Source organism: Sus scrofa, chromosome 7 (genome assembly GCF_054392235.1).
Source record: "Sus scrofa isolate SSC_HxYL_T2T_F1_AM1 chromosome 7, Sscrofa_HxYL_maternal_Yorkshire_Landrace_v2.0, whole genome shotgun sequence".
Taxonomy (NCBI): domain Eukaryota; kingdom Metazoa; phylum Chordata; class Mammalia; order Artiodactyla; family Suidae; genus Sus; species Sus scrofa.
Window position 1 is genome coordinate 58579561 of NC_139389.1, and position 23442 is coordinate 58603002.

The 23442-nt window shown below is 44.4% G+C and overlaps 1 protein-coding gene across 6 annotated transcripts in view; it reads left to right on the forward strand.

Annotated features, from left to right (window-relative positions):
• The window catches only part of IL16 (interleukin 16), a 160721-nt gene that overhangs the window by 53806 nt on the left and 83473 nt on the right, over positions 1 to 23442 (forward strand). For all 6 annotated transcript variants that reach the window (XM_084966695.1, XM_084966696.1, XM_013989017.3 and 3 more), the window contains 1 exon segment: positions 11220 to 11632. In XM_084966695.1, the coding sequence (XP_084822821.1) occupies positions 11220 to 11632 (413 nt within the window).

Here is a 23442-nt window from a genome sequence, read left to right on the forward strand (position 1 = left end):
TCCATGAGGGTGTGGGTTTGACCCTTGGCCCTGCTCAGTGGGTTAAGGATCCAGCGTTGCCATGAGCTGTGGTGTAGATCACACACGTGGCTTGGATCTGGAGTTACTGTGGCTGTGGCGCAGGTTGGCAGCTGCTGCTCCAATTTGACCCCAGTCTGGGAACTTCCATATGCCTTGGGTGCTGCCCTAAAAAGACACACACACAAAAAAAAGTATAAGAAATGAAGTTGTATATTAAGTGTGTATAAGATATATACAATATAGTATAATACATAAGGTTATATATTAAAAAAGCAAGTCTCCCAGATTCAGCTTTAAAAGAGGGAAATTAAGAAAGCCAAATATTACAGAAAATAAACAAACTCATGGACATGGAGAACAGACTTTTGGTTGACAAGGGGAGAGGGTAGGGAGTATGATGGACTGGGAGTTTGGGGTTAGCAGATGCAAACTATTACATTTAGAATGGATAAGCCATGAAGTCTGCTGTACAGCACAGGGAACCATATCCAATTGTTTGTGATGGAACGTGATGGAAGATACTGTGAAAAAAGGAAGGTATATATATATATATATATGGGTAACTGGGTCACTTTGCTGTATGGCAGAAATTGACAGAACATTGTAAGTCAACTGTAATTAAAAAAAGAAAATGTATAAAGTCAAATTAGAAGGGATTGATTATTAAAAAAAAGAAACCCCAAGAAACAAACTCTCTGTCCCACTCCAGCTACATCCCACTTTTAAGAGACACATTTAAAACTAAATCGCATGACGTTAAAAACAAAGATTTGGGCAAAAAACATGCAAATGCAGATTAAAAGAAAGTGGGATAACATTGTTAATTCTGTCAGACAAAATAAAAACTGAAGCAACTGTTAAATAGATCATGAAGTACTTTTTACAACATGATCAAAGAAGAACACGCAATGGAGACATGAAACTCAGGGAATTTTATGCACCTAAGCAAGGCATTGAAATATGTCAGACAAACATTTTTGGACATATATTACAAATATGGTACCAGATTTCAATGCTCTAAGGTTTTTCAAATTAAGTAGACAAAATATAAAGAGTTAATGACTTACACGATTGAATATATACATATATATGTAGTTTAATATCATATTTGAATATATACATATTTGAAACTCCAGAGAATCATCATTCTTTTCAAATGTGTGCAGACCATTGAAAATATTTAGTGACATCACATACTGGTTTACAAAATGAACCCCAATAAATTCCAACAAATAAAAAGTGTCCAGGACATATCCTGTGGCCACGATAAAACTAAACTGGCATTTTCTAACAAAAAGTACAAGAACAACAAGGCTAAATCTTGGAAATTTAACCAGAAGAAATTAACACTAATAACAGCAGTCTTCTAGAAAACTGAGTTTAAATTGGAAATCAAAACTGCAACTACAGAACATTTCTAAAATAACAATTAGAGTATCATGTTTCAAAATTTATGGGTTGCGGCCAAAGAGATATTCAGAGGAGAATTTCTAGCTTTTTATTACAATGGTGAGTGTGTGAACATTCAGAGACCACACAATTGGAAACTCAGGTGAACCTGTTGAATAGTTTCTGGAATAAGACAGCTGTCAGATTGCCTCTTATGAAATAAATCTGCACAAGTCATAACTCGCTTGTAGATAAGCCATAACCAATGAGAAAAAAATATTTTACAAATGGTTCCATTGAAAGCAGTAACAAAAGTGCTGAGGAATCAATGCTATTAGAGTTACTTAAAGCCCATATGAACAAGAAGAAAAAATTGGTTTGAAGGTCTGAAAAGAAAATGTAAATCTAGAATAAAATATAAAATAAAATATAAAAACAAAACGACAATTAAAAAGTGTTCCTGGGAGTTCCCGTCGTGGCGCAGTGGTTAACAAATCCGACTAGGAACCATGAGGTTGCGGGTTCGGTCCCTGCCCTTGCTCAGTGGGTTAATGATCCGGCGTTGCCGTGAGCTGTGGTGTAGGTTGCAGACGCGGCTCGGATCCCCCGTTGCTGTGGCTCTGGCGTAGGCCGGTGGCTACAGCTCCGATTCGACCCCTAGCCTGGGAACCTCCATATGCCGCGGGAGCGGCCCAAGAAATAGCAACAACAACAACAAAAGACAAAAAAAAAAAAAAAAAAAAAGTGTTCCTGGATGGGAAGACATTCTCCCCAAATTCACCTGTATACCTAAGGCAATCTCAATAAAAATTAAAATCGGCTATTTTCAAAGCTGAGAAAATTATAAAGTTAATCAGAACTGCTGGTTAACAAAAAGAGCCATAAATTTCAATTTTTATTCTTCAACAGAGAAACCTTTATTTTTCTGGTTATAATTTTGATACATGATTGTCATCAACAGAAATCAGGAACAGGAAGCTATTAAATAGAAAGGAAAAACTTGCAGTAAATTCCATCCCCAAGCACCTTACTATACTTTCAAAAAAAAATTACCAACAATTTCATGTTTATTCATACAAGTATATTTTTATAACCCAAATAGTCAATATGATTACTTTATGGTATTTCTTAGATTTACAATATACTGTGGACCTCTTTCCATACCCATATTTTGATCCTTGATATTGGTTACATAATGTTCCATTGTGTAAATATATCATAATATATTTAATCAAAACTCCTCTTGGTGTACATTTAGGTGGTTTCTACTATTTTACCTTTTTTTTTTTCTTTTTAAAGGGCTGCACCTGCAGCATATGGAGGTTCCCAGGCTAGGGGCTGGATCAGAGCTACAGTTGCTGGCCTACACCACAGCCACAGCAACGCAGGATCCGAGCCACGTCTGCCATCTACACCACAGCTCACAGCAATGCCGGATCTTTAACCCACTGAGCGAGGCCAGGAATCGAACCCACAACCTCATGGGTCCTAGTGGGATTTGTTTCTGCTGCGCCTCAATGGGAACTCCCTACTTTACATTTTTTTGAGTAATCCTTTGCTTTCTTTTTTAGTTCATGTTATGTGTCAGGCAGGAAGCTGAGTCCCTTTCAGGATTATCTTCTTTTGTTCTCAGAGTGGTGAGCATTGCTCACCATTTTGTAGGTGATCACCTAAAGTCATAAAGGAGTTCAGTGCTTTGCTTGAAGTTGCATAGGTAATGGAAGGATGTGGCATACAAACTAAGGCCACCTCCAGGACAGCTGTACACCTGCTTGTCACTGCTCCCAATCCCAAACATCCTAGTGGATGGCTCTGGGCAGCTGACTGCCTGTTTCCCGTCAACAACATTTATTGAGTATCTGCATATGTGAAGCCTTCTTCCAGGCGTTGGGATTTAACGGGGAATTACCCTTGGCCAGTCCTTCCAGAACAGAGGTGAGTGGATGTGCCTTTCTTGGATTTCTCTAGGTTCTTCTTGAGGTTAATTGCATTTTCAGCCTTTACCATCTTGGAGGGAGTACATGCCTAGGGGAATAGCCCTGTCTATCTTCATCCTTCATCTCGGCGGCCTGGGTCTTTGCGGGGGGAGGGTGCATCCTGGTGACCCCACTTGTGCCTGTGTGTTGATGAATTCGACCGCCTTCCAGGATGCCGAAAGTTCAGTGGCCCATGTGAGGAGCCCTCTCAGGATTTCCCCATGCCTTTAGGATTTTCCCAAAGAAGCAGATTCCAGAATATTTTTCCAATGGCTTCAACGTGTTATCTGCTCGACATTGCTCTGATGTCAGTCAGTTATCTGGATCCTTCATTCTGTGGTCCTGGATGGGATGTCTTCCCTGTTGTATTAGTCAGGGCTCTGCGGAGAAGCAGACCAATAGGAGATAGATAGATAGATGGATAGATAGATAGATAGATGGATAGATAGATAGATAGATAGATAGGTAGATAGATAGATGATAGACAGACAGACAGACAGGTAGATAGTTAGATAGATACAAAGATGGAGATTTGTAATGAGGAATTGGCTCATGTGAACGTGGAGGCTGAGAAGTCCTAAGATCTGCTGTCTGCAATTCAGACGCCCAGGGAAGCCAGTGGTACAGTTTAGCCCAAACCCAAAGGCCTGAGAACCCCGAGAGCCAGTGGTGTGAGTCCTGGCCCAAGGCTGAAGGCCCAACAACCAGGAGCACCGAAGTCCAAGGGCAGGAAAAGCTGGCTGCCCAGCTCCAGCAGAGAGAGTGATTTTGCCCTTCCTGTGCCTTTTTCTTCCATTCAGGCCCTCAAGGGATTGGATGATGCCCGCCCACGTGGATGAGGGCAGCTCTTCTTCCCTCAATCTACCGATTTGATGCTGATCTCGTCTTCTAGAGACTCCCTCACAGACACACTCAGAAATAATGTTTCACCAGCTCTCCAGGCATCCCTTAGCCCAGTCGAGTTGACACATCAAATTAATCATCACACTGGGCATCATTCCATCTCACACTGGTGCGAGAAAGGTCATTTGAGGGCAAAGGGACCTTGGAGATGTTCGTACACTGTTTAGTCATTCATTCACTGGATGTGCAGGTGTCCCACCTCTGTGCCAAGCCCCAGCAGAGCTCTGGGGACATCAAAATAGTGAGATGTGGTCTCCCCTCCAGGAGGTAACGGTGCAGAGGTCGAAAGACCAAGGGTCTAACACTGGCTTCGACACAACCTACTCCAGTTAGGAAAGAGGCCGTGAGGTCCTGGGCCATTCGTCTGTCCTGTGGCCAGAGTATATAGACCCACCCCCCACCAGTCCTAGCTGCAGGTCCCCTGGAGTCCTATTAAAGATGTTCCTTTAGGAAGAAAAGGAGTCATAAATTCCCTCCCTTCTTTTCTTATCTCTGAGTCACTCTTCAGCTCAAGACAAAAAAAAAAAAAAAAAAAATACCCCCTGAGCCGGAGTGACCAAACTATAAAAATTGCCTTGGATATAGAACACTATCAGAGAATTCCAAAATTTGAAACACATATGGAGTTCCTCTTTCTCCATCTGGTTATTTACCCTGAGTTCTCTGGTGAATTAAGTGTATTTCAACCAGATGGCAATACCATTGCCTTTCCTCCAGTGGGTTAGATTTGTCCAGTGTAGAGACAGGCACCTAATAGCTTTTCTCAGCAAGCACTGAGAATGGGCACATGAAAAGGAGGGAAGGAAAGAAAGAAGGAAAAAAGGAAGGACTTGCTCCCAGCACCCAGTCAGGAAGTTTTTCAAGCCCCTTTAGAGGAGGAACCGCCCATTTCTTTGCGCCTCAGCTTCGTGCTTTCAGCTCTGCATTTTCTATACAGATGACAGCTCAGCCAAGGTGGGTCAAAGTGAGTGAAGGGGAGACCCCTTCCAGAATGTTCTATGGAAGCAAATACCATCATGGTTTGGAAAGAGAGGACTCCAGGGAGCAAGAGAGCCACTTCCTAGGGTGAAGCGGATCCTCTGGATTTTTCTGCTGGCAAGTGGAAGCAGCTGGTCGACTTAGCCCTATTGGAAACCTTAACTGTGCTTCCCTGAGAAGCCTCTGGAAGAGCCCCGCAAGACAGTCTGGTGGAGGACCCACTGGGGGCAGAGCAGATCTGACAAGAGTTTGGCAAATGCTTGTGGGGCCCTGGGGGCAAAATCAGAGAAAGCTCATTAGTTCTGACCTTTTGAAGATGGCTGGAATTGAGGAACGGCCGGGCTCGCCCCCAAGCTCTGCTGACATTTGTATCCATTAGGGAGCAAGAGCTGGTTCCAATGTCCTGAGCACAATTACCAAAGCTAAGCTGAACCATGTGATCACGGCGCTATGTTTTCAATTATTGTCTCTCTCTCTCTCCATGCCAGGCCTAGAGGGAACGGCTGTCTCCCACTGATGTCCAATCCTGGCTTCTCTATAGGCCTTTTGCAGCCACCCCCGCCTTTTTTTTTTTTTTTTTTTACATTTTCCATAACGACAAGGCTCATTTTGAAAACCATCTTTGCTCTGGACAAAGGGTTAATCCCTTGTCCCTGGTGCATGGCTGGCCTCTTATCCCCTGGCTCCTGCCATCCCATGCCAGGGCCAAGACTGCAGAAGTCACAGTTCTCTCTGTAAAAGCTTATTTTTAAAGATGGACGATACTCATCAGACACGCCTTCAGTGGTCCCCTGGTATTCAATCCCTCTGCTGTCCTAAATTCTGCATGCAGCCAACTTTTCCATCACAGAGGGAAGCACACAGCCTTGTACCTGGTCCCAAAGGTCCCTAGATGCTTGCGTCCTGGGAAATGCCCAGTGAGCTCGCTGGCCTTTGCTGGGACAGCTCTTATGGGTTAGGGTAGAAGATGGAGGGAAAAGGGGATTGGTTTGCAGTCTAAGAGCCCATGCAGATGGTGGCAATGTTTGGTGAAAAAAAGAAGGCAAGAGGCCTTTATACCAGAGCCAGGGACTGAAGGGGAGAAGAGTTTGGGCCTTGACTAGGGATGGCTGGCTTCTCTCCTTGGCTCAGGATGGGGAGCAAAAGACAGTCTCAGAAAAAAGCCTCCTGGCCCTTGAATGTGACTGTTTTCCATAACTTGTGCCAGTGGCATCAGAGAGAAGAACAAACTATGTCAGGGGGATTATTTTAAGCAAAAAAGAGGAAGTGTTATCAGCTTGTCTAAGTGAATAGAGCGACTTCAGGCGTGGCTGAATCTAGGTGCTCCTGTTGTATCAATTAGGCTCATCCTTCACTTTCTCTCTGTCTGCCTTCCTTCCTCTCTCTTTCCTTCCTCCGTGAATTCTGTACCTTCTGTGTTGGCTTCACTCTCAGGCAGCCTTTTCCATGTGGTGGCATGAGCAACTCCATTTATATTCCCCCTGAATAGTAGCAGCACAATCAGAAGGATTTTAAACTTGATCTTTCAATATTTCAAATGCCTAATGGATCAGTGATGACTGTGAGACACACACACACACATACACACACACACTCTTCTCCATGAATCCCATGAACTGTGGGGAGTTCCAGTGAAGCTGAACAAAATGCAAAGAGGCTTGGATAAATTAATCCTTACAGTGATGCTGGTGTTGAGAGCCACTAGTTCTGGGAAGTTGAATGGACAGAATGCAAATGAACTCCTGGGTTGGGGGCTGGTAGCACGAAGGAGAGCATTTACAATTTGGATTTGAAAGGTGCCACCCGGAAGTAAAAGTGAATCATGGGGAAAAAAGAACTACTCTAAAAGCTTGAATTCTCCCCATTCTTTTTTTTTTCTTTTTCTTAATGATTTTTTATTTTTTCTATTATAGTTGATTTACAAGAATTCTCCCCATTCTATAGCCAATAGATCTGAGCATTGACATTCAGGTGTCGAGCCTCTAGAAATGAAGCAGGTTTTCCAGCAAGCAGACCATGCCCTCTAGACTTGGGTTCATGACCCGTGCATGTAAAATGCAGAACTGATAAAACAGAGTTTCAGTGATTTGGGGGAAGGAAGTGGACTCTGTGACCTGTGGTTCACAGAGGAAGTGAGCTTGAAGACAGAAAGTACAGAGTATAAAACCTGTTCACGAAGATAGGAACGGCTGGATAATGTTCCATTGTCAATATTGTGCCTATTGATAAGAGCACTGGGTTGTACACTTAAAAACCTGTTAAGATGGTAGATTTCATCTTAAGTATTCTTATCATAATAAAAAGAAAAAGTTCATGAAGGGACTAAAGAGAGGTAGTTAGCAAGAGGAGGATATAGACTCAAGACATAGGTTTTAAAAAACGAACAAGTATGTTTTTGCGCTAATGATCAAACCCAGAACAAAGGGGAGAGGTTGAGAGGGTAAAGAGATGATAATCAGTGGCAGTGTGGAGCCATGGGAAAGATGCAGGCTCTAGGGTCAGACTGCCTCGTGGGATTCCTGCTTTCACCGAGTTCTAGCTGTGTGATCTTGGGAAAGTTACCTAACCTCTCTGTGCCTCAGTTATCCTTTTTTTTTTTTTTTTTTTTTTTTTTTTTTGGTAAAATGAGGATATTGAGGGAACGTCCAGTAGATTTTGTGAACACCTAATGGTAAAGCAATTAGAACAGTTCTTCATAAGCACTCAATAAGTGTTAGCTATTATTATTTTTATTGTTGCTAAACCTGAATGAGGAGCAGGATTCAGAGAACAGATGGGTGGATTGGCCTTAGTAGGAGGATCTATGTTTCACTACAAAGAGTATGTTTAGGTCTGTATGGATGGCAAATGGATTTGCAAATTTCTTTTTCTTTTTTTTTTTTTTTTTTTGTCTTTTTGCCTTTTCTAGAGCTGCTCCCACGGCATATGGAGGTTCCCAGGCTAGGGGTCTAATCGGAGCTGTAGCCGCCGGCCTATACCACAGTCACAGCAACTCCAGATCCAAGCCGTGTCTGCGACCTACACCACAGCTCGTGGCAACGCTGGATCCTTAATTCACTGAGCAAAGCCAGGGATTGAACCCGCAACCTCGTGGTTCCTAGGCAGATTCATTAACCACTGAGCCACGACGGGAACTCCCTGGATTTGCAAATTTGATGGTGAAAAGCTGGGAGGATTGCTGTCTGCTAGCTTGTATGTGTCTATGTTTCTGTGAAGGTGACATTACTAGAGGTAAATCTAGTTTTGAAGAAAGTGAAGTCTTGAAATTGTTGTGATGGAGAAAGGATCATCAAGCTAACCATGGAAACACAGTACAATTGTTGGCCAGAGCTGGGGGCCCAGTTGGTGGCGGTGAATGTTTCCTGGTACCAAGCTGCTCAGGAATGGGAGTGTCCCCTGCAGGGCTCAGAAACCTGCAGGCAGGCATGGAACTCAGTAGAAGATTGGATTCATCTGTGCTTGGGGCTTTGCTATTATTTGAGATGGAAGGACACAGAGTATAGGATGTTGGGATGTTGCCAAGAGGGTGCTTGGTGAAATGGACCAACATTGAATTTGTTGGTTGGTTTGTTTATTTTTCCTTTTTAATAGCCAAACCTGTGGCACACGGAAATTCCCAAGCAAGGGGTCCAATTGGAGCCATAGCTGCCAGCCTACACCACAGCCACAGCAAGGCCGGATCCGAGCTGCATCTGCCACCTACTTTCCACCTTGCAGCAATGCTGGATCCTTAACCCACTGAGTGAGGCCAGGGATCGAAGCCGTATCCTCATGCAGACAACATTGGGTTCTTAACCTGCTGGGCCACAATGGGAACTCCTTGAGTGCATTTACACGAAAGCATTAAGAAGAGTGCCATATATATTGTAGGCTCTCAAACAGTTATTCTTTCATTCATTTAATTTTTTTTAAATTTTAATTTAATTTTTTTTTTTTTTTTTTTGCTTTTTAAGGCCACACCTTCAAAATATGGAAGTTCCCAGGCTACCGGTTGAATTGTAGCTGCAGCTGCCAGCCTATACCATAGTCACAGCAATGCCAGATCCATGCCTAATATGCAACCTAAACCACAGCTCATGGCAATGCTGGATCCTTAACCCACTAAACAAGGCCAGGGGTTGAACCCAAATCCTCATGGATACTAGTCAGGTTCATTACCACTGAGCCATGACGGGAATTCCCATTCATTCATTTTAATTCATTGCTATTGGTTGCCATAAATGGTTGGTGAATACATCGATAAAATGCAGAGGCTGGAGTTCCTGCTGTGGCACAACAGGATTGGCAGTTCCTCTGGAGCACTGGGATGCAGGTTCAATCCCCAGCCTAGCATAATGGGTTAAGGCTGCTCCAGCATTGCCGGAGCTTCGGTGTAGGTCGCAACTGTGGCTCTGATCTAATCCCTCTCCTGGGAACTCCACATGCTGCGAGGTGGCCAAAAAATTTAAAACATTTTAAAATTAAAAAAAAAACACTTTATAAAAAAATGCAAAGGCTAATGCGGAAAATGATAAAATGGTGCAACTGAGTATTGAAAAACACTGTCTTCTTTTAAGAAGTTCTCTTTGGGGGAGGATTACATAATGTGAAAGGGCTTGTGCTTGATAAGATGTTGGAAGGCCTCTGCTTTTCCTTATTCGCTACTAGTTGTGCACAAACAGCAATACGCATGGGCCAAGGGCATCCCACAGCTTGTTATCCTGGCAGCAGACTGTGTTTTGTGGCTTGGGCCTGTGTCAGAACATCTTTGGATGTTGCACCAGGGCCCCCATCGCCACCTGCCTCCTGGAGAGACGGAATCCACGCAGGCGCCTCTTGGTGAAGCTCAGCTGGGCTGGGCTGACAGCGATGCCATTGACCTGATGGGAGAAGGCAGACTTTGATCCACCAGCCTGGGAGGGTTTGCTCCCGTGGGACTAGGTGACGGGGCAGGAGACCCTAAGCCTGGCCATGATACTGGCCAGAGGCGCTCTGGTCCCAGGGAAGGGCACCCAGGTTTGCCAGGTGCCTGCTGTATGCTGAGCACTTCGGCGTGCATCATCCATGCGTCTCCCTCTTTTACACTCACAGGTATCCTGGCGGATCAGCATTAGGTGAGATTCCCAACCTCCCTAGTTCATAGACTTTTGTTCTGTGACTTGAGGGCATAGAAAATCAGTAGTCATCAGGTTGGGCTCCATGAATTCTCGGGGTTCCTGGGAGGTGGTATAGGAGTCACCAGGGGGAGGAAGAAGGGACTGGCAGGTGCGGTGTAGTCTTCCTCTTCGCCCTGGTCGGCTCTGTAGTCTGGAGGTCCCTGCACACTTTGGTCTGTGTTTAAAAATCTCTGAGATCTTGGAAATTCCCATTGTGGCTCAGCAGTAATGAGCCCAACTAGTCTCCGTGAGGACGCAGGTTTGATCCCTGGCCTCGCTCAGTGGGTTAAGGATCCGGCATTGCCATGAGCTGTGGTATAGGTCGCAGATGCATCTTAGATCTGGCTGTGGCTGTGGTGTAGGCCAGTAGCTGTAGCTCTGATTCAACCCCTAGCCCGGAACCTCCATATGCAGTGGGTATGGCCCTAAAACAAAACAAAACAAAACAAAACAAAACAAAACTGTGATCTTTAACTCTGATTAAAGTGTGAGTCTGATCACTGGCTCTTCTTCGAATGCTCTTTGTGGCTTTGAGTTTCCTTCTCTGTGCCTCTGTGTCCCTGTCTGTCGAAGGGTTTGGCTAGGAGATGCCCTGGCCTCCAGGAGCCTGGGAGCGGAGGGCATGGTCAACACGTGGGCTCACCGAACCTCATGTGTCTGGCACCCCGAAAGGGCCAGTGATCCTGAATGAGGATCTTGCTGTCTCTTCTTCACTGGCACCACACCAGGCACTCATGGCCCAGCTCCTGGATGCTTGTCTCGCTCCCCTCATCAGCTGCAAGTCACGTTGCTTCTTCCCATTTTCTTTTTCCTCTAGGCACCCATGAAGTGGTAGCTAAGCCCAGTCCAGTGGCCACCCGTCAGCCAAGGGCCAGGGATCAGGAAAGGAAGAAGGGCAGCTTTACTTCCTCTCTGAGGATGGAGCCACACAGCCGTTCTGGAAAGAGCCGAAAATCCACCAAATTCCGGTCCATCTCCCGGTCCCTCATCCTCTGTCATGCGAAGACCAGTGACGAGGGCTCAAGCCCCGATGAGAGATATCCGGATCCTTTTGAGATTGCCCTAGGCCAGGGCAAGGACAGAATTTTCCACTCATCCATGCAGCTGGCAGACACGTCGGAAGCCGGGCCCGGCAGCACTCCTGACCTCATGCTGGCCTCCGAGGCCGCTCATCTCCAGACAGCTGGGAGCGACCGAGGCAAGACCTACAGGAGGCTGTTTTTCATGAAGGTGCGCCCAGGATTTGTGGGGCTGGAGGAGTCTGTGGTTGGCCTCTGGTGCTGTGAATGAAAGTCTTCAAACCCTTTCATTCCAAAGTCGGAAAGGCGCAGGATCTCTATTCGGAACAAGAGCAGGGAGGAAGCTGAGGCAGGGCCTGCTGGAAAGGTAACAATGAGCATGGCAGTGAATCAGGCTCAGTTGACCTTCCTGCTTGTGAGATGCATTGAGATACGGTGGCAGCCCTAGGTAAACTGAGCCTTGATCCCTGCTGGAAAAATGCCAAGTGCAATAGTCAGTACACTCAGACGAGCTCATCTCCAGACAGATAATATCCAGTGGACCACAGGCAGCTCCAGTCACACCCAGTTGACAACCCGATAGAAGCTACTTATGGGGCCCGGAGGGAGAAGGAGCCCATCTTTCTGTTGAGCAGGATAAGGAGTCAGGCTGAGTGAGTTTGCAGCTGGATGCTGACCATGGATGTCCTCCACGGGGTCCCTGCTGGTTCCAGCACAGGTATGAGTGCTGACGGAGGCAAGGGGAAGAGGGAAAATTGAATAGGGTTTGGAGACCTGCCAGGATTCAGATTGTTTTCTCTTCTGTTAGACCATATTTGCATTTTTTGTCATCACAGCGAGGTGGAAATTGCAGAGTACCATGTGATAGAGGCTGATTAAAGGATTTGAGTCTCGAATTATTCTAAGGACTGGGCCTTCAGCCTTCCATCAAAGGTGGAACTTCTCAAGGGTCCAAACAGCCCCAAACCTTGGAGCCGGTGAGGCCACTCAGTGATGGGCCAGCCCCAAGGGGTTTTTCCTACATCTTACCACTGCTGAAGTCCCCCTGGGCACAGTCACATGACTGCCAATAGCAAGTAGGGAAGGCATTCCAGTATCTTTGGAGGGGATCCAGTTTTTTTGCACCACTTGCCTCTTTGAAGAGGAAAATCATTGCTTAACACGTGTATAATAAACAACATTGTGAAACATTATGTAACAGTTTAGCCGGTCCAGCCTAATAATCTCCAGACACAAGCAACTGAGCTGCCTCAAGGGTCCCACCCAGCCCAGGCGGCTCCGTCACCAGAAAGTGGCTTCTGTTGATATGACCTGTGCTTCCCTGATAGGGTAGAAGGAGGGACCAGAAGCCCAGTGGGCTTGGGGGTGCCTGCCGAGGCTCTGGGGTTGCTATGAATGATGTGATAGCCATAGCACATCATCGATCAGGTTTATTAATAACAATACCAATTTCTCCAAGTTCGAGCTCAAGTCAAAGAAATTTAAAAATCGTTTGAGATTCCAGCCGATTCCTCGAAGGAACTTTTCTCTTGCTTCTGTTTAACTGTGTATTTCCTGAGCACTTGTTATGCGCCAGGCCCTGTAAGAATCCAGCCTCTGCCTTCAAGGAACTTGTCTAGAGTGGATTAAAAAATGACACTCCACATGGGCTGTAGGAGGCTCAGAAGGAAGCGGCATGTCTCTGGGGGTGGGTCTCAGGAAATTCGGTTGATGTCAGGCACGGTTCTAGGGAGTGAGCCAGGCTCAGTCCCTGCTGGGGCAGCTTGTATTCTGGTTGGTGGATATAGATGTCAATGACTTAGTATATGATGTAATATTAGTGAAGGGCTCTGAAGAAATATGAAGCAGGATAAAGGGGTAGAGAGTGATGAGGAGGGGTCACGGCCCTTTTTGAAAAGGCTTCTCTAAGGAAGTGATGCTTGAGCCAGGACCTGAATGCATGAAACAGAGGAGGGAGTCCTCTGAACATCTGAGGGAAGAGCATTTCAGAGGGATGGGAACAGCATGTGCAAAGACACAAAGAGAAGAGTCTGCTTGTAGAGCAGGGATGACAAGAGTGTGCACGGGGTATTCACGGAAGGGGGGAGTGGTGGAGCTGGAGTTGGGTGGTAGCCAGGTGCCAACATGGAGTCTTATTCTAAGAAGGAGGGCAAAACTCTGGGATACTGAGCAGGGGAGTGATATGATCCTTTTCAGGAGGACTCTGGCTGCTGGGCTGAGAATGGCATGTAGGGAGGCCAGTTAGCAGAGCTATGACAACAACCCAGGCTGAAACGGGGGACTGAGAGGGTGGTGCTGCAGGCACGGAGAATGGCCAGGGTAGGCATTTATTTCCAAGCCAAAGCCAACAGGATTTATCTTTGGAAGGATGGAGGGCGTGGGAGGATGTGAGGTGGCGAGTTGAACTGCAGGTTTTGACCTGACCGACAAAAGCGATGATGGGGGGAAAAGCGATGATGGCGTGTTCTAAGATGGGAAATACTCGGGACTGCAAAAAGGATCAGGAAAAGGGGAGATGTCCGAAGACCCCGGGGTTGGACAAAGCAGGGGTGGGTGGGAGGGAATCCTGGGTGGAGGAGCTGGCAAAGACGTGGAGCTGAGGAGGCACCACGTGCCTATGTGTGGGCCACCGTGCACAGCAGAGCGGGTCTGCAGCTGTGTTCTAGGCACCTGTCCAGTGGCAAGAGCCTGGGGACCTGGGAAGCTATAGATGAATGTGCCCAAGGGAGGAAACTGGCAAGGGGTCAAAGTCAGGCTTCACCTTTTTCACATAGTATGGCACAGGGGCTGGAGGTGCACGTTCATTTGTCTAACTGCTTGACTCCAGCTTTCCCATCTAGTAGCTGTGTGATCCTGGACAAGCCACTTTACCTTTCCATGCCTCCATTTGCTCATCTATGAAATGGAGAATGTTAATAACAATATGAGTTTTATGGGGATAAAGTGTTAAGTATTTACAAAAGAAAATCCACCTGAAACACTGCAGTGCACATTGTTATTACTGAATTATTATGCTTATTTCTGTTTTAGGATGGGGATACTGAGTAATTAAGGAGTTAATGAATTCAATAGCGTATGTGAGGTGCCTTCAGTAACGTGCCAGGCAGTGGGCAAGACTTGTCGCTTTGCGGTGCTCACAGGCTAATGACAGAGGCAAGGACCAAACAGATCATGCCAGGGCGTGTTTCAGGGCGTGGCTGCAGATCCCTCACTTGCAGCTCTATTTGGGGAAGGGCATCCTGGAGGAGGTGAAAGAGGATCTCCAAATAGACGCCTCCAGATGATGCAGTGCAAATGGCAGAGGTGAAGGGGGACCCAGAGGCTGGAAAAAGGTTAATTTGCTGAGGGTGGGGGAGGGGTGGTGTGCATTCAAGTCAAGTCTAAGGCAGGGATGAACTGGGAGACCAAGAAGGGTATTGGCCAGCTCAGATCTTTTTTTTTCTTTTTTCTTTTTTTTAAACTGTTTTTGAAAGTTATTTATTTATTTTTTTAATTGTTATTTCCCCAATATAATTTTCTTGTCTACTGTACAGCATGTTTTTTTTTGTTTTTCTTTTTAAGGAGAACAGGTGATCTGTAACCATCCATTAGTGGGTTCTAAGCAAGGGTGGGTTTTAGTTGTCTGAGTGGGTCCTGAATCCAAAGTGCCAGGGCAGAATTGGTGACAGCTGGTCCCAGTATCCTTTTCTAGAGGAGCCTCCGTGCGCTCAGCAACACCCCCTCCCTCTCCTTCTCTCGGCGGCACTGTGGTCCCGCCCTGGCTCCTGCCCTGCCTTGCACCCAGGCATGACTCAGTTGGCCCAGATGGAGTCTTCAGCTTCCAGCAATGCCATGGTTACACTGATTTCAAAACAACATCTGGAAGGAGGCCCCGTGACCTCAGCCTCTTCTCTAGAAACGCCTCATACGAAAATTAAAAAAGAGGAAGTTAGATAAACAGCCAACTGAAAGAAAAGCCTTATTGGATGTGTTGTGTTTGGCACAACCAGGACTAAGTCAGTCACCACTCAGGGATGTGCCAGCGCTGAGCAGGGATGGACAGGATCTGGAGCAGGCATTTAACTCTGTACTGTGCCAAAGGGACCCCTGGGGCTTCTTCCTCAGTTGGGGCGGGGGGAGCTTCCAGATCCCTGGGGGTGAGTTCAAGTGGGAGAATGTTAAAAGCAGGGTTCCCCAACCTAACCCACAAAAATGCAATTTGTCAGGCCTAGACCTTTCAAAGGAGGGAAGGCACAGACTCCTTGGCTGGAGTATTTCCAAATGGAAAGAGTATTTTAAAGTGCCCTTTAAGTAGGATGTTGAGACCAAAGGGAAGGGAGCCCAATCAAGTGGGAGCGAAGCTTATCCAAACCGCTATCTCTCTCCTCTCCTCCTCTCCTTCATCCCTTTCCTTCTGTTTCTCAAACTCTGGCAAAGCCTCCGCTAGGAGCTATCCGCTGGGGATGGAGAAACACCTTTGATTCCATCGCTTTCCTCAAGGAGGGTGCCTTCTACAGAAGGGGACAGGTGCGAGTGTAATTAATCCAGTCCCTCATCCTCTCCCCGGAGTTATGGCTTCGCTTGTTCTGTTTTCTCATGCAAAGAGCCTCGTGTTGAAGGATGAGTAGTTGGGGAATTAGATCCTCAAAGGAGCCTTGGAGATTACCTTTCATTTCCCCAGAGTGTTCTACAGGCCTAGGATTTATGTCCTTCACTATGGAACCTCCCTAGAAGTGAAAGGATCCAGCTCAAGCCCTGGGACATCTAAGCAACCTCAAAACAAGAGAATGGCTTCGGTCAAGCAGAAGTCCCTCCTGCCTACCCCTCCAGGAGGCTCAGCACGTGTGGTTGAAGGTAGTACTCTCCTGGAGAGTTAGGAGGGAGCCAGAGCAGAGGGGCGTGCAGGGAGGATTGGAACAAAAAGTCAGAGGGAGACAACAGAGAGGGGAGAAAAAAGAGGCGGTGGGAACGGGAGGGAGACCCTTGCACATCCCCCAAGTCAAGCCTGGCTCTAGATTTACTAGGGAGCCTTTTGAAGAAATTTTTGTCTACCTCAAAGCTGTCAAGATAGTTCCCCATGCTTCTTCGGGAAGCTTTGTTGTTTTGTCTTTCGGATTTGGATCTTTAATTCTCATGAAGTCCATTTTTTTTTACACCTTGTATGATACACATTGAAAGAATTTTTTTCTTATGTGAATAGCCAATTGACCCAGCACTATTCTTTTCCCCCTATGGCGGCACTCATGGCATATGGAAGTTCCTGGGCCAGGGATTGAATCCCAGCTGCAGTAACACCTGATTCTTTGACCCACTGCACTAGATTCCTAACCCTCTGTGCCACAGTGGGAACTCCCTCCCCAGCATTAATTTTTGAACAGCCCGACCTTGCTCCACTGCACGACAATATTATCTTTTTGTGTCAAGAACTATCTGTTTATCTGTCTGTCCGTCTGTCTGTCTGTCTATCTATCTATCTATCTATAGTCTCTCCATTCTGAGCCATTAGTATTTTTTTTTCTTTGCACTAATACCATGCAACTTTAATTATGGTAGTTTTATATTAACTTTTTTGATATCTGGTAATATAAATCCTCTAGCTTTGTTCTACAAACTAGACAATTATTCTGGTGGGATTTTTATTGGAATTGCATGCACTCTATAGATCTATTTAAAAGGAACTGATATCTTTATAGTATTGAATTTTCCAATCTTTTGACATGATATGTTTCTTCAAAGTTTGGCTGCGTTTATTTATTTTTTTTTATTTTTTTTTTTGGTTTGTTTTTCAGCATACACAACCCCCCCCTTTTTTTTTTGCTATTTCTGAATAATCATACCTCTATTTCTTCCTTTTAAGTTTTATATATTTCCCCCCTTTATTTTGCTAGCTAGAGCCTATAGTACATTGTAAACTAGGAGTGGTGAAAGTAGGCATCCTTGTCTCATTCCTGATATTAAGGTGGAAGTTTCATTATTTTGCAAATGAATTTGATGTTTGCTGTGGTCTTTAGGTAGATATTCTTTATTGGATTGAAGAAGTCTCCCTCTATGTGCAGTTGGAAAAAAAAGTTATTTTCCCCTTCATGAATTGTTGACTTTTATCAAATGACTTTTTCTGCATTTATTGAGATAATTATATGGATTTCTATGTTTAGGGCTGTACTCGCAGCATGTGGAAGTTCCTAGGCTAGGGATCAGATCAAAGCTTCAGCTGCTGGCCTACACCACAGCCATAGCAATGCCGGAACTGAGCAGCCTCTGTGACCTACACCACAGCTCATGACAACACCAGATCCTTAACCCACTGAGCGGGGCCAGGGATCAAACCCGAGTCCTCATGGGTCCTAGTCAGGTTCGTTACCACTGAGCCACAATGGGAACTCCCTGTCTTATTCTTGTTAATGTGGTGATTTACATTGATTGACTCTTTTGAGTGTTAAAACAATGTTGCCTACCTGGAATAAACTTAGTTATAATATATTATCCCTTTAATATAACCATGGATTTGATATAGTAATATTGTTTGTGATTTTTGCTATTTGTATTTGTGACGGAGATTAACCCCAAATTTTCCTTTCTTGTAATGTTCTTGTCTGATTTTCATATTATGATACCCATCATGAAATGATTTAGGAAATATTTCCTCTTTTCCCTCTTCTGAGTTGTTTGACCAATATTGGTGATAAACTTTTTTTAAATGGTTGAAAGAATTCAGCCATGAGCCATCTTTGTGGAAAAGTTTTAAACTGCTATTGAGGGAGTTTCCGTCGTGGCGCAGTGGTTAACGAATCCAACTAGGAACCATGAGGTTGCGGGTTCGGTCCCTGCCCTTGCTCAGTGGGTTAAGGATCTGGCGTTGCCGTGAGCTGTGGTGTAGGTCGCAGACACGGCTCGGATCCCGCGTTGCTGTGGCTCTGGCGTAGGCCGGTGGCTACAGCTCCGATTCAACCCCTAGCCTGGGAACCTCCATATGCCGCGGGAGCGGCCCAAGAAATAGCAACAACAACAACAACAACAACAAAAGACAAAAAAAAAAAAAAAAAAAAAAGATAAACTGCTATTGAATCTATTTAATAGATATAGAAATGTTCGCATTTTTAATTTCTTCCTGCATCAGTTTTGGTAAGATGCATGTTTGTTCTAGGACTTTTTTTTTTCACCTAAATTTCTGAATTTATTAGCATAAAGCTGTTCATAAACTCTTAGCACACTTTAGTTGAAATTTTTGTTGAGATTATTGTAGATTTACATGATGTAAAGAATAATACAGATATGTCTGATATTTTGCTTTTGTTTTTCTGGCTTTTTGGGATGGAAATTTGGATAGTTGATGTCCATTTTTTCCCCTTATTTAAGGCTATAAATTTCCCTCTCAGTTTAGTAGCTTCTGGTTTCCCCTAAAAGTAACATTTGTAAACTTAGGGCATCACAGTCAGCGTATTGACGTTGATACAACCCACTCATCTTACTCAAATTTCCCCAGTTTTGTTTGTACTCGTGTGTATGTGTTTAAATGTGTGTGTGTGTGTGTGCGTGTGTGTTTGTGCTGTAGTGATGTCCATTTTTCAGTCCTGATATTAGTAATTGTCTTCTTTCTCTTTTTTAATTCATCTATCATTCCAAGGATACATCTATTTTATGTCTTCTCAAAACTTTTGATTTTGTCGAATTTCTCTGTCCTATGTTTTCTATTTAGTTAATCCTGACTGTCATGCTTGTTATTCCTTTCTTTTACATTCTCTAGGTCTAATTGGTTGTTTTTATTTTTCTGGATTTGGGGGATGGAAGCTTGGATAATTTTCAGCTTTTTTTCCTTCTAAGTTTAGTTGCTTCATTCACAAATTTTGACATCCTTATATTTTCATTATTTTACATAGGTAGATAGATTAATAGATGTAGATTTTTTTTTCTATTGTGGTTTCTTGTGTGACTCATGGTTTATTTAGAATTGTTTTCTTTTATTTCAGGTAGTTGAGGATTTTCTAATTTTTCTTTCTCCCTCTCTCTCTGTTCCTCGATTGATTATTCTATAGTCAGAGAAGAGAACATATTGTGAATGATGTTAGTCAATGGAATTTGCTGAGACAGAATATATATAATATAGTTATTGTTTAATGCAGTGTCCTCTATGTGTCAATTAGGTCAAGTTCAATAATCTCATTTTCCTGATTTTTTAAAAATCTTTATTGATTCCATTCCTCTTTTAGCTGAAAGAAATGTGTTAAAGTCTCTAATTATGATTGTAGATTTATTTTGCCTTTTTTAATTTTGTCAACTTTTGCTTTATATATTTCAAAGTTATATTTTTATGTGCATACACATGTAGAATTTTAAAAATGTTTTCCTTGTGGATTAACACCTTTATAATTTTGGAATAGTCCTCTTTAGTCTAGCATTGATGTTTGCTGAAAAACTATCCGATATTAGTATACATTAGCCTCCTGTCTTTTTGGTTAGTGTTTGCACTGTCTCTCTTTTTTCCTCTTTTCTTCTTCAGCGCATGTACACATATTTAAGGAATATCTCATGTAAACAGCATGTAATTAGGTTATTTTTCTTCCATCTTATGATCTTTATCTTGCAATAGTGAGTATTGTTACTATTTCCATTTAATGTAATTTCAGATGTGTTTGGGCTATATCTACTCTCTTATTGTTTGATGTCTAGCTGTCCCAAAAGCTCAACATTTCTTTTTTTCATTTCTTCCTGCACTCTATGAGAGTAACACTTTTTTTTTTTTTACACTACTCCATTTCTTCTTCTACTAGCTTGTTAGTTATACATGTCCTACTATTCTTTAACCATTAAAATATATGACTGATGTTCTTGGAGTTCCTGTTGTGGCTCAGCGATGGTGAACCCGACTAGTATGCATGGAGATGCGCGTTCAATCCCTGGCCTCCCTCAGTAGGTTAAGGATCTGGCATTGCCATGAGCTATGGTGTAGGTCACAGACATGGCTCATATCTTGCATTGCTGTGGTTGTGGCATAGGCTGATGGCTACAGCTTTGATTCAACCCCTAGCCTGGGAACTTCCATATGCTGCAGGTGTGGCCCTAAAAAGACTATATATATATATATGCAACTGATGTTCTTAATGTATTAGAGCCTCACAGAAGTGAGTACTCCTATCAGTTCTTAGACAACACTGAGACCTTAGAACACACAATCCCATTTGTACTGGCCCACTTTTTTGGATATTAAGCATCCCAAGTCAACATATATTTAAAACTCAAGACTAGATCACTATTAATTGTTTTGTAGCATCGATATTCATTTACATTAATTCACATTTGATGCATTCCCTCATTCTTCATTCCTTCCTGCATTCCTCTGCCTCTCACTGAGATCGTTTTCCTTCTGCCTGAAGCAGGCCCGCCTCTAAGATGGGCAGACCCTGGCACGAGAGTGTGAATGGAGATCTACATGCCCAATGTCTCAATATTTGAAAGTTATAAATTGAGATGAAACTCTGTTTAAAAATATATGTTCTGTCCTTCTGCTTTAACAAACATACCTACCTAAGAACTTGGATGGACAAGTTCAAAGAAGTTAGATTTCTCAGCGTTCTGCCGTGGAATGTGGTGGCACAGGGGGAAACGTTTCCTGGCTCTTGGTCACTGGCCATGGTCCCCATTTTCTTATTGCTCCCAAGCACTGTCCAGTACCACAAGGGGCTTTACATGGAAGCATGTGGACACCTGCACTTCCCTTAACATCACCCCCACCCCTGCACATTCTGTCAAATAGCCACCCTGGCCTCCCTCCAGCCTAGGGCCGTGCACACCAATGGTGTGATTTGTTCTTGATCAGAAAGACCCAGGGGAGAGAGATGGGGTTGGGGACACAAGGTCCCTTGATGCAATCTGATGCCTCCCACCTTCATGTGTTTCTCAGTTTCTCTCTGGCTAAATATGAGGAGATCACCAAATAGGCCTGAAGCCCAATATTTTATCCACCCTGGAGCTGGCAGTCTTTTTGTGGCACTGGATGAGACTGGGCACAGGCACATAGCAATGACTCTATAAATATTTGTAGACAGAATGGTTGCAAAAATGAATATAATGAGCCCACCCTTAAGGCTGAGAGTGTGTTGACATAGCCTGAGCTTGCATCGGCTTTTTGCCAACACATGGGTTTACCTTGGATATCACTTTGGGCATTCCCACTGGTTGGGGTCTGGAGTCACTGGACACTCAACCTGGGAATAAGACAGCAGCAGATGAGATCAGACATGTGGGAGGTCCTCTCTCTGGGGCTGCCCTCCTAAAAGGATGCAAAACGCTTTGATCGACATGGGAATGGCCTCTGTAGTGGGGAAAATCCTGCTTTTCTTTACAAATTCAAATTGTCGGTTAGGCAGAGTCACCACTCACGCAGAGTGACTCAGGATGTGATGAGGTCAGATCAACCGTCTGAATCTCTGGCGTGTGCTGTTGGGTGGAGAGAGGGCGGTCAGGGCCCTCCATGAGCACAGAAGGAACTTCATTTTGCTGCCTGTGAGCAGCTCAGCCTTGTGGCTTTGAGGCCCGGCCTTCCTTGGCAAGTGGGAAACCCAATCCTTTGGCCGCTTGCCTCTTCCTGCCACAGAAGAGCAGCTTGTGGAGGCTGAGAACAGCCACTGGGAGGGAAGCTTGAGGCTCTAGGACTCCCACGGAGCCAGCCACATCCTTGAGGTGGGGGAAGATGGGGAGGGAGGCCAGCATGGTCCACGTGCAGGAAACCGGAGGGGCGGCCCACAGGTATGATTAAGGACCACTTGCCGCCTCGCCTCCCAGACGCCACGTGATTTCTAGTCATTGTTTCCATGGTCAAAAGACCTTTGGAGCTCTTTGCCTAGAAACTGGTCTTGTGGATCTCATTGGTTCTGAGAGGACACCATTTGGTTAGGGAAAAAGGGCTTGGTGGAAAGAAGCAGGAGAAGAAGGGAAATTGGGAAGAAGTAGTAAACCATCTCTCTTTCCAACTCTATTTCTCAATAGGACCCTTCATATATACATTACAAGCCACTCAAGGATGCTCTCTAGTCTTTGCATACAGTCTGCTGGGTGCCATCTCCAAGCCTCTTCCCCAGACACCCCCTCTGCTTGAATACCTTCCTCTCATTCTCATGAATCTACGCCTTGGGCATTCTCTAAGGCTCAGCTTCAGTGGAATACTGGCCATGAAGCTTTTCTCCCTCCTTCTTGTATTCTTTAGTTTCTACTATCCCTACTTGAAACAGCCTTCTCCCTCTGGATTTTTAGGGCATGCTGTGCTTCCCTATTTTACTACAGTAATTTATCAAGGAAGTACAAATTTATATATGTTCCCACTGAAGAACATAAGAATGAATTCTGAGTACTAGCCATAGGAGAATGTCTGGAAAGATGTTAACAGCTATGTTAAGCTTAAGGTGTTAAGAGATTCCATCACTTGGAGGTATCACAATATATTATCTTAGGATCTTAAAAATCCGGGGGGGTGGGGGGGGCATGCCTGTGGCACGTGGAAATTTCCAGGCTAAGGACTGAACCTGCATCATGGCAGTGACTTGAGCCACTGTAGTGACAGCACCAGATCCTTAACCCACTGAACCACACAAGAACTCCTTATCAAATATTGAGAATATAAAAATGAATTTATACAATTTCATGCACTCTGAAAAATAAAGATGCCCTAAATACCTATCAATTGTGACATTTAGGAAACAAACTTTCCCATGAACTCGGAGGTCCTTTGAGCGTCCTTACCTGATGCCACCTCATTCTCACTCTTCTCAGAGGTAACCACAATGCTTAATCTCCACATATCTTTTTTTTTTAATCCTTTTACCTTTGACCTACCTCTGTCATTATGTTTCAAGTGGATCATTTAAAATTTTTATCAATTCTGTTGATCTCTGTGTTTTGGATATATTTAGATTGTCTACATTGAAAGGAAAATCATGGACCTGGAGAACAGACTTGTGGCTGCCAAGGGGGGAGGGAGAGGGAGTGGGATGGATTGGGAATTGGGGGTTAATAGATGCAAACTATTGCCTTTGGAATGGATGAGCAATG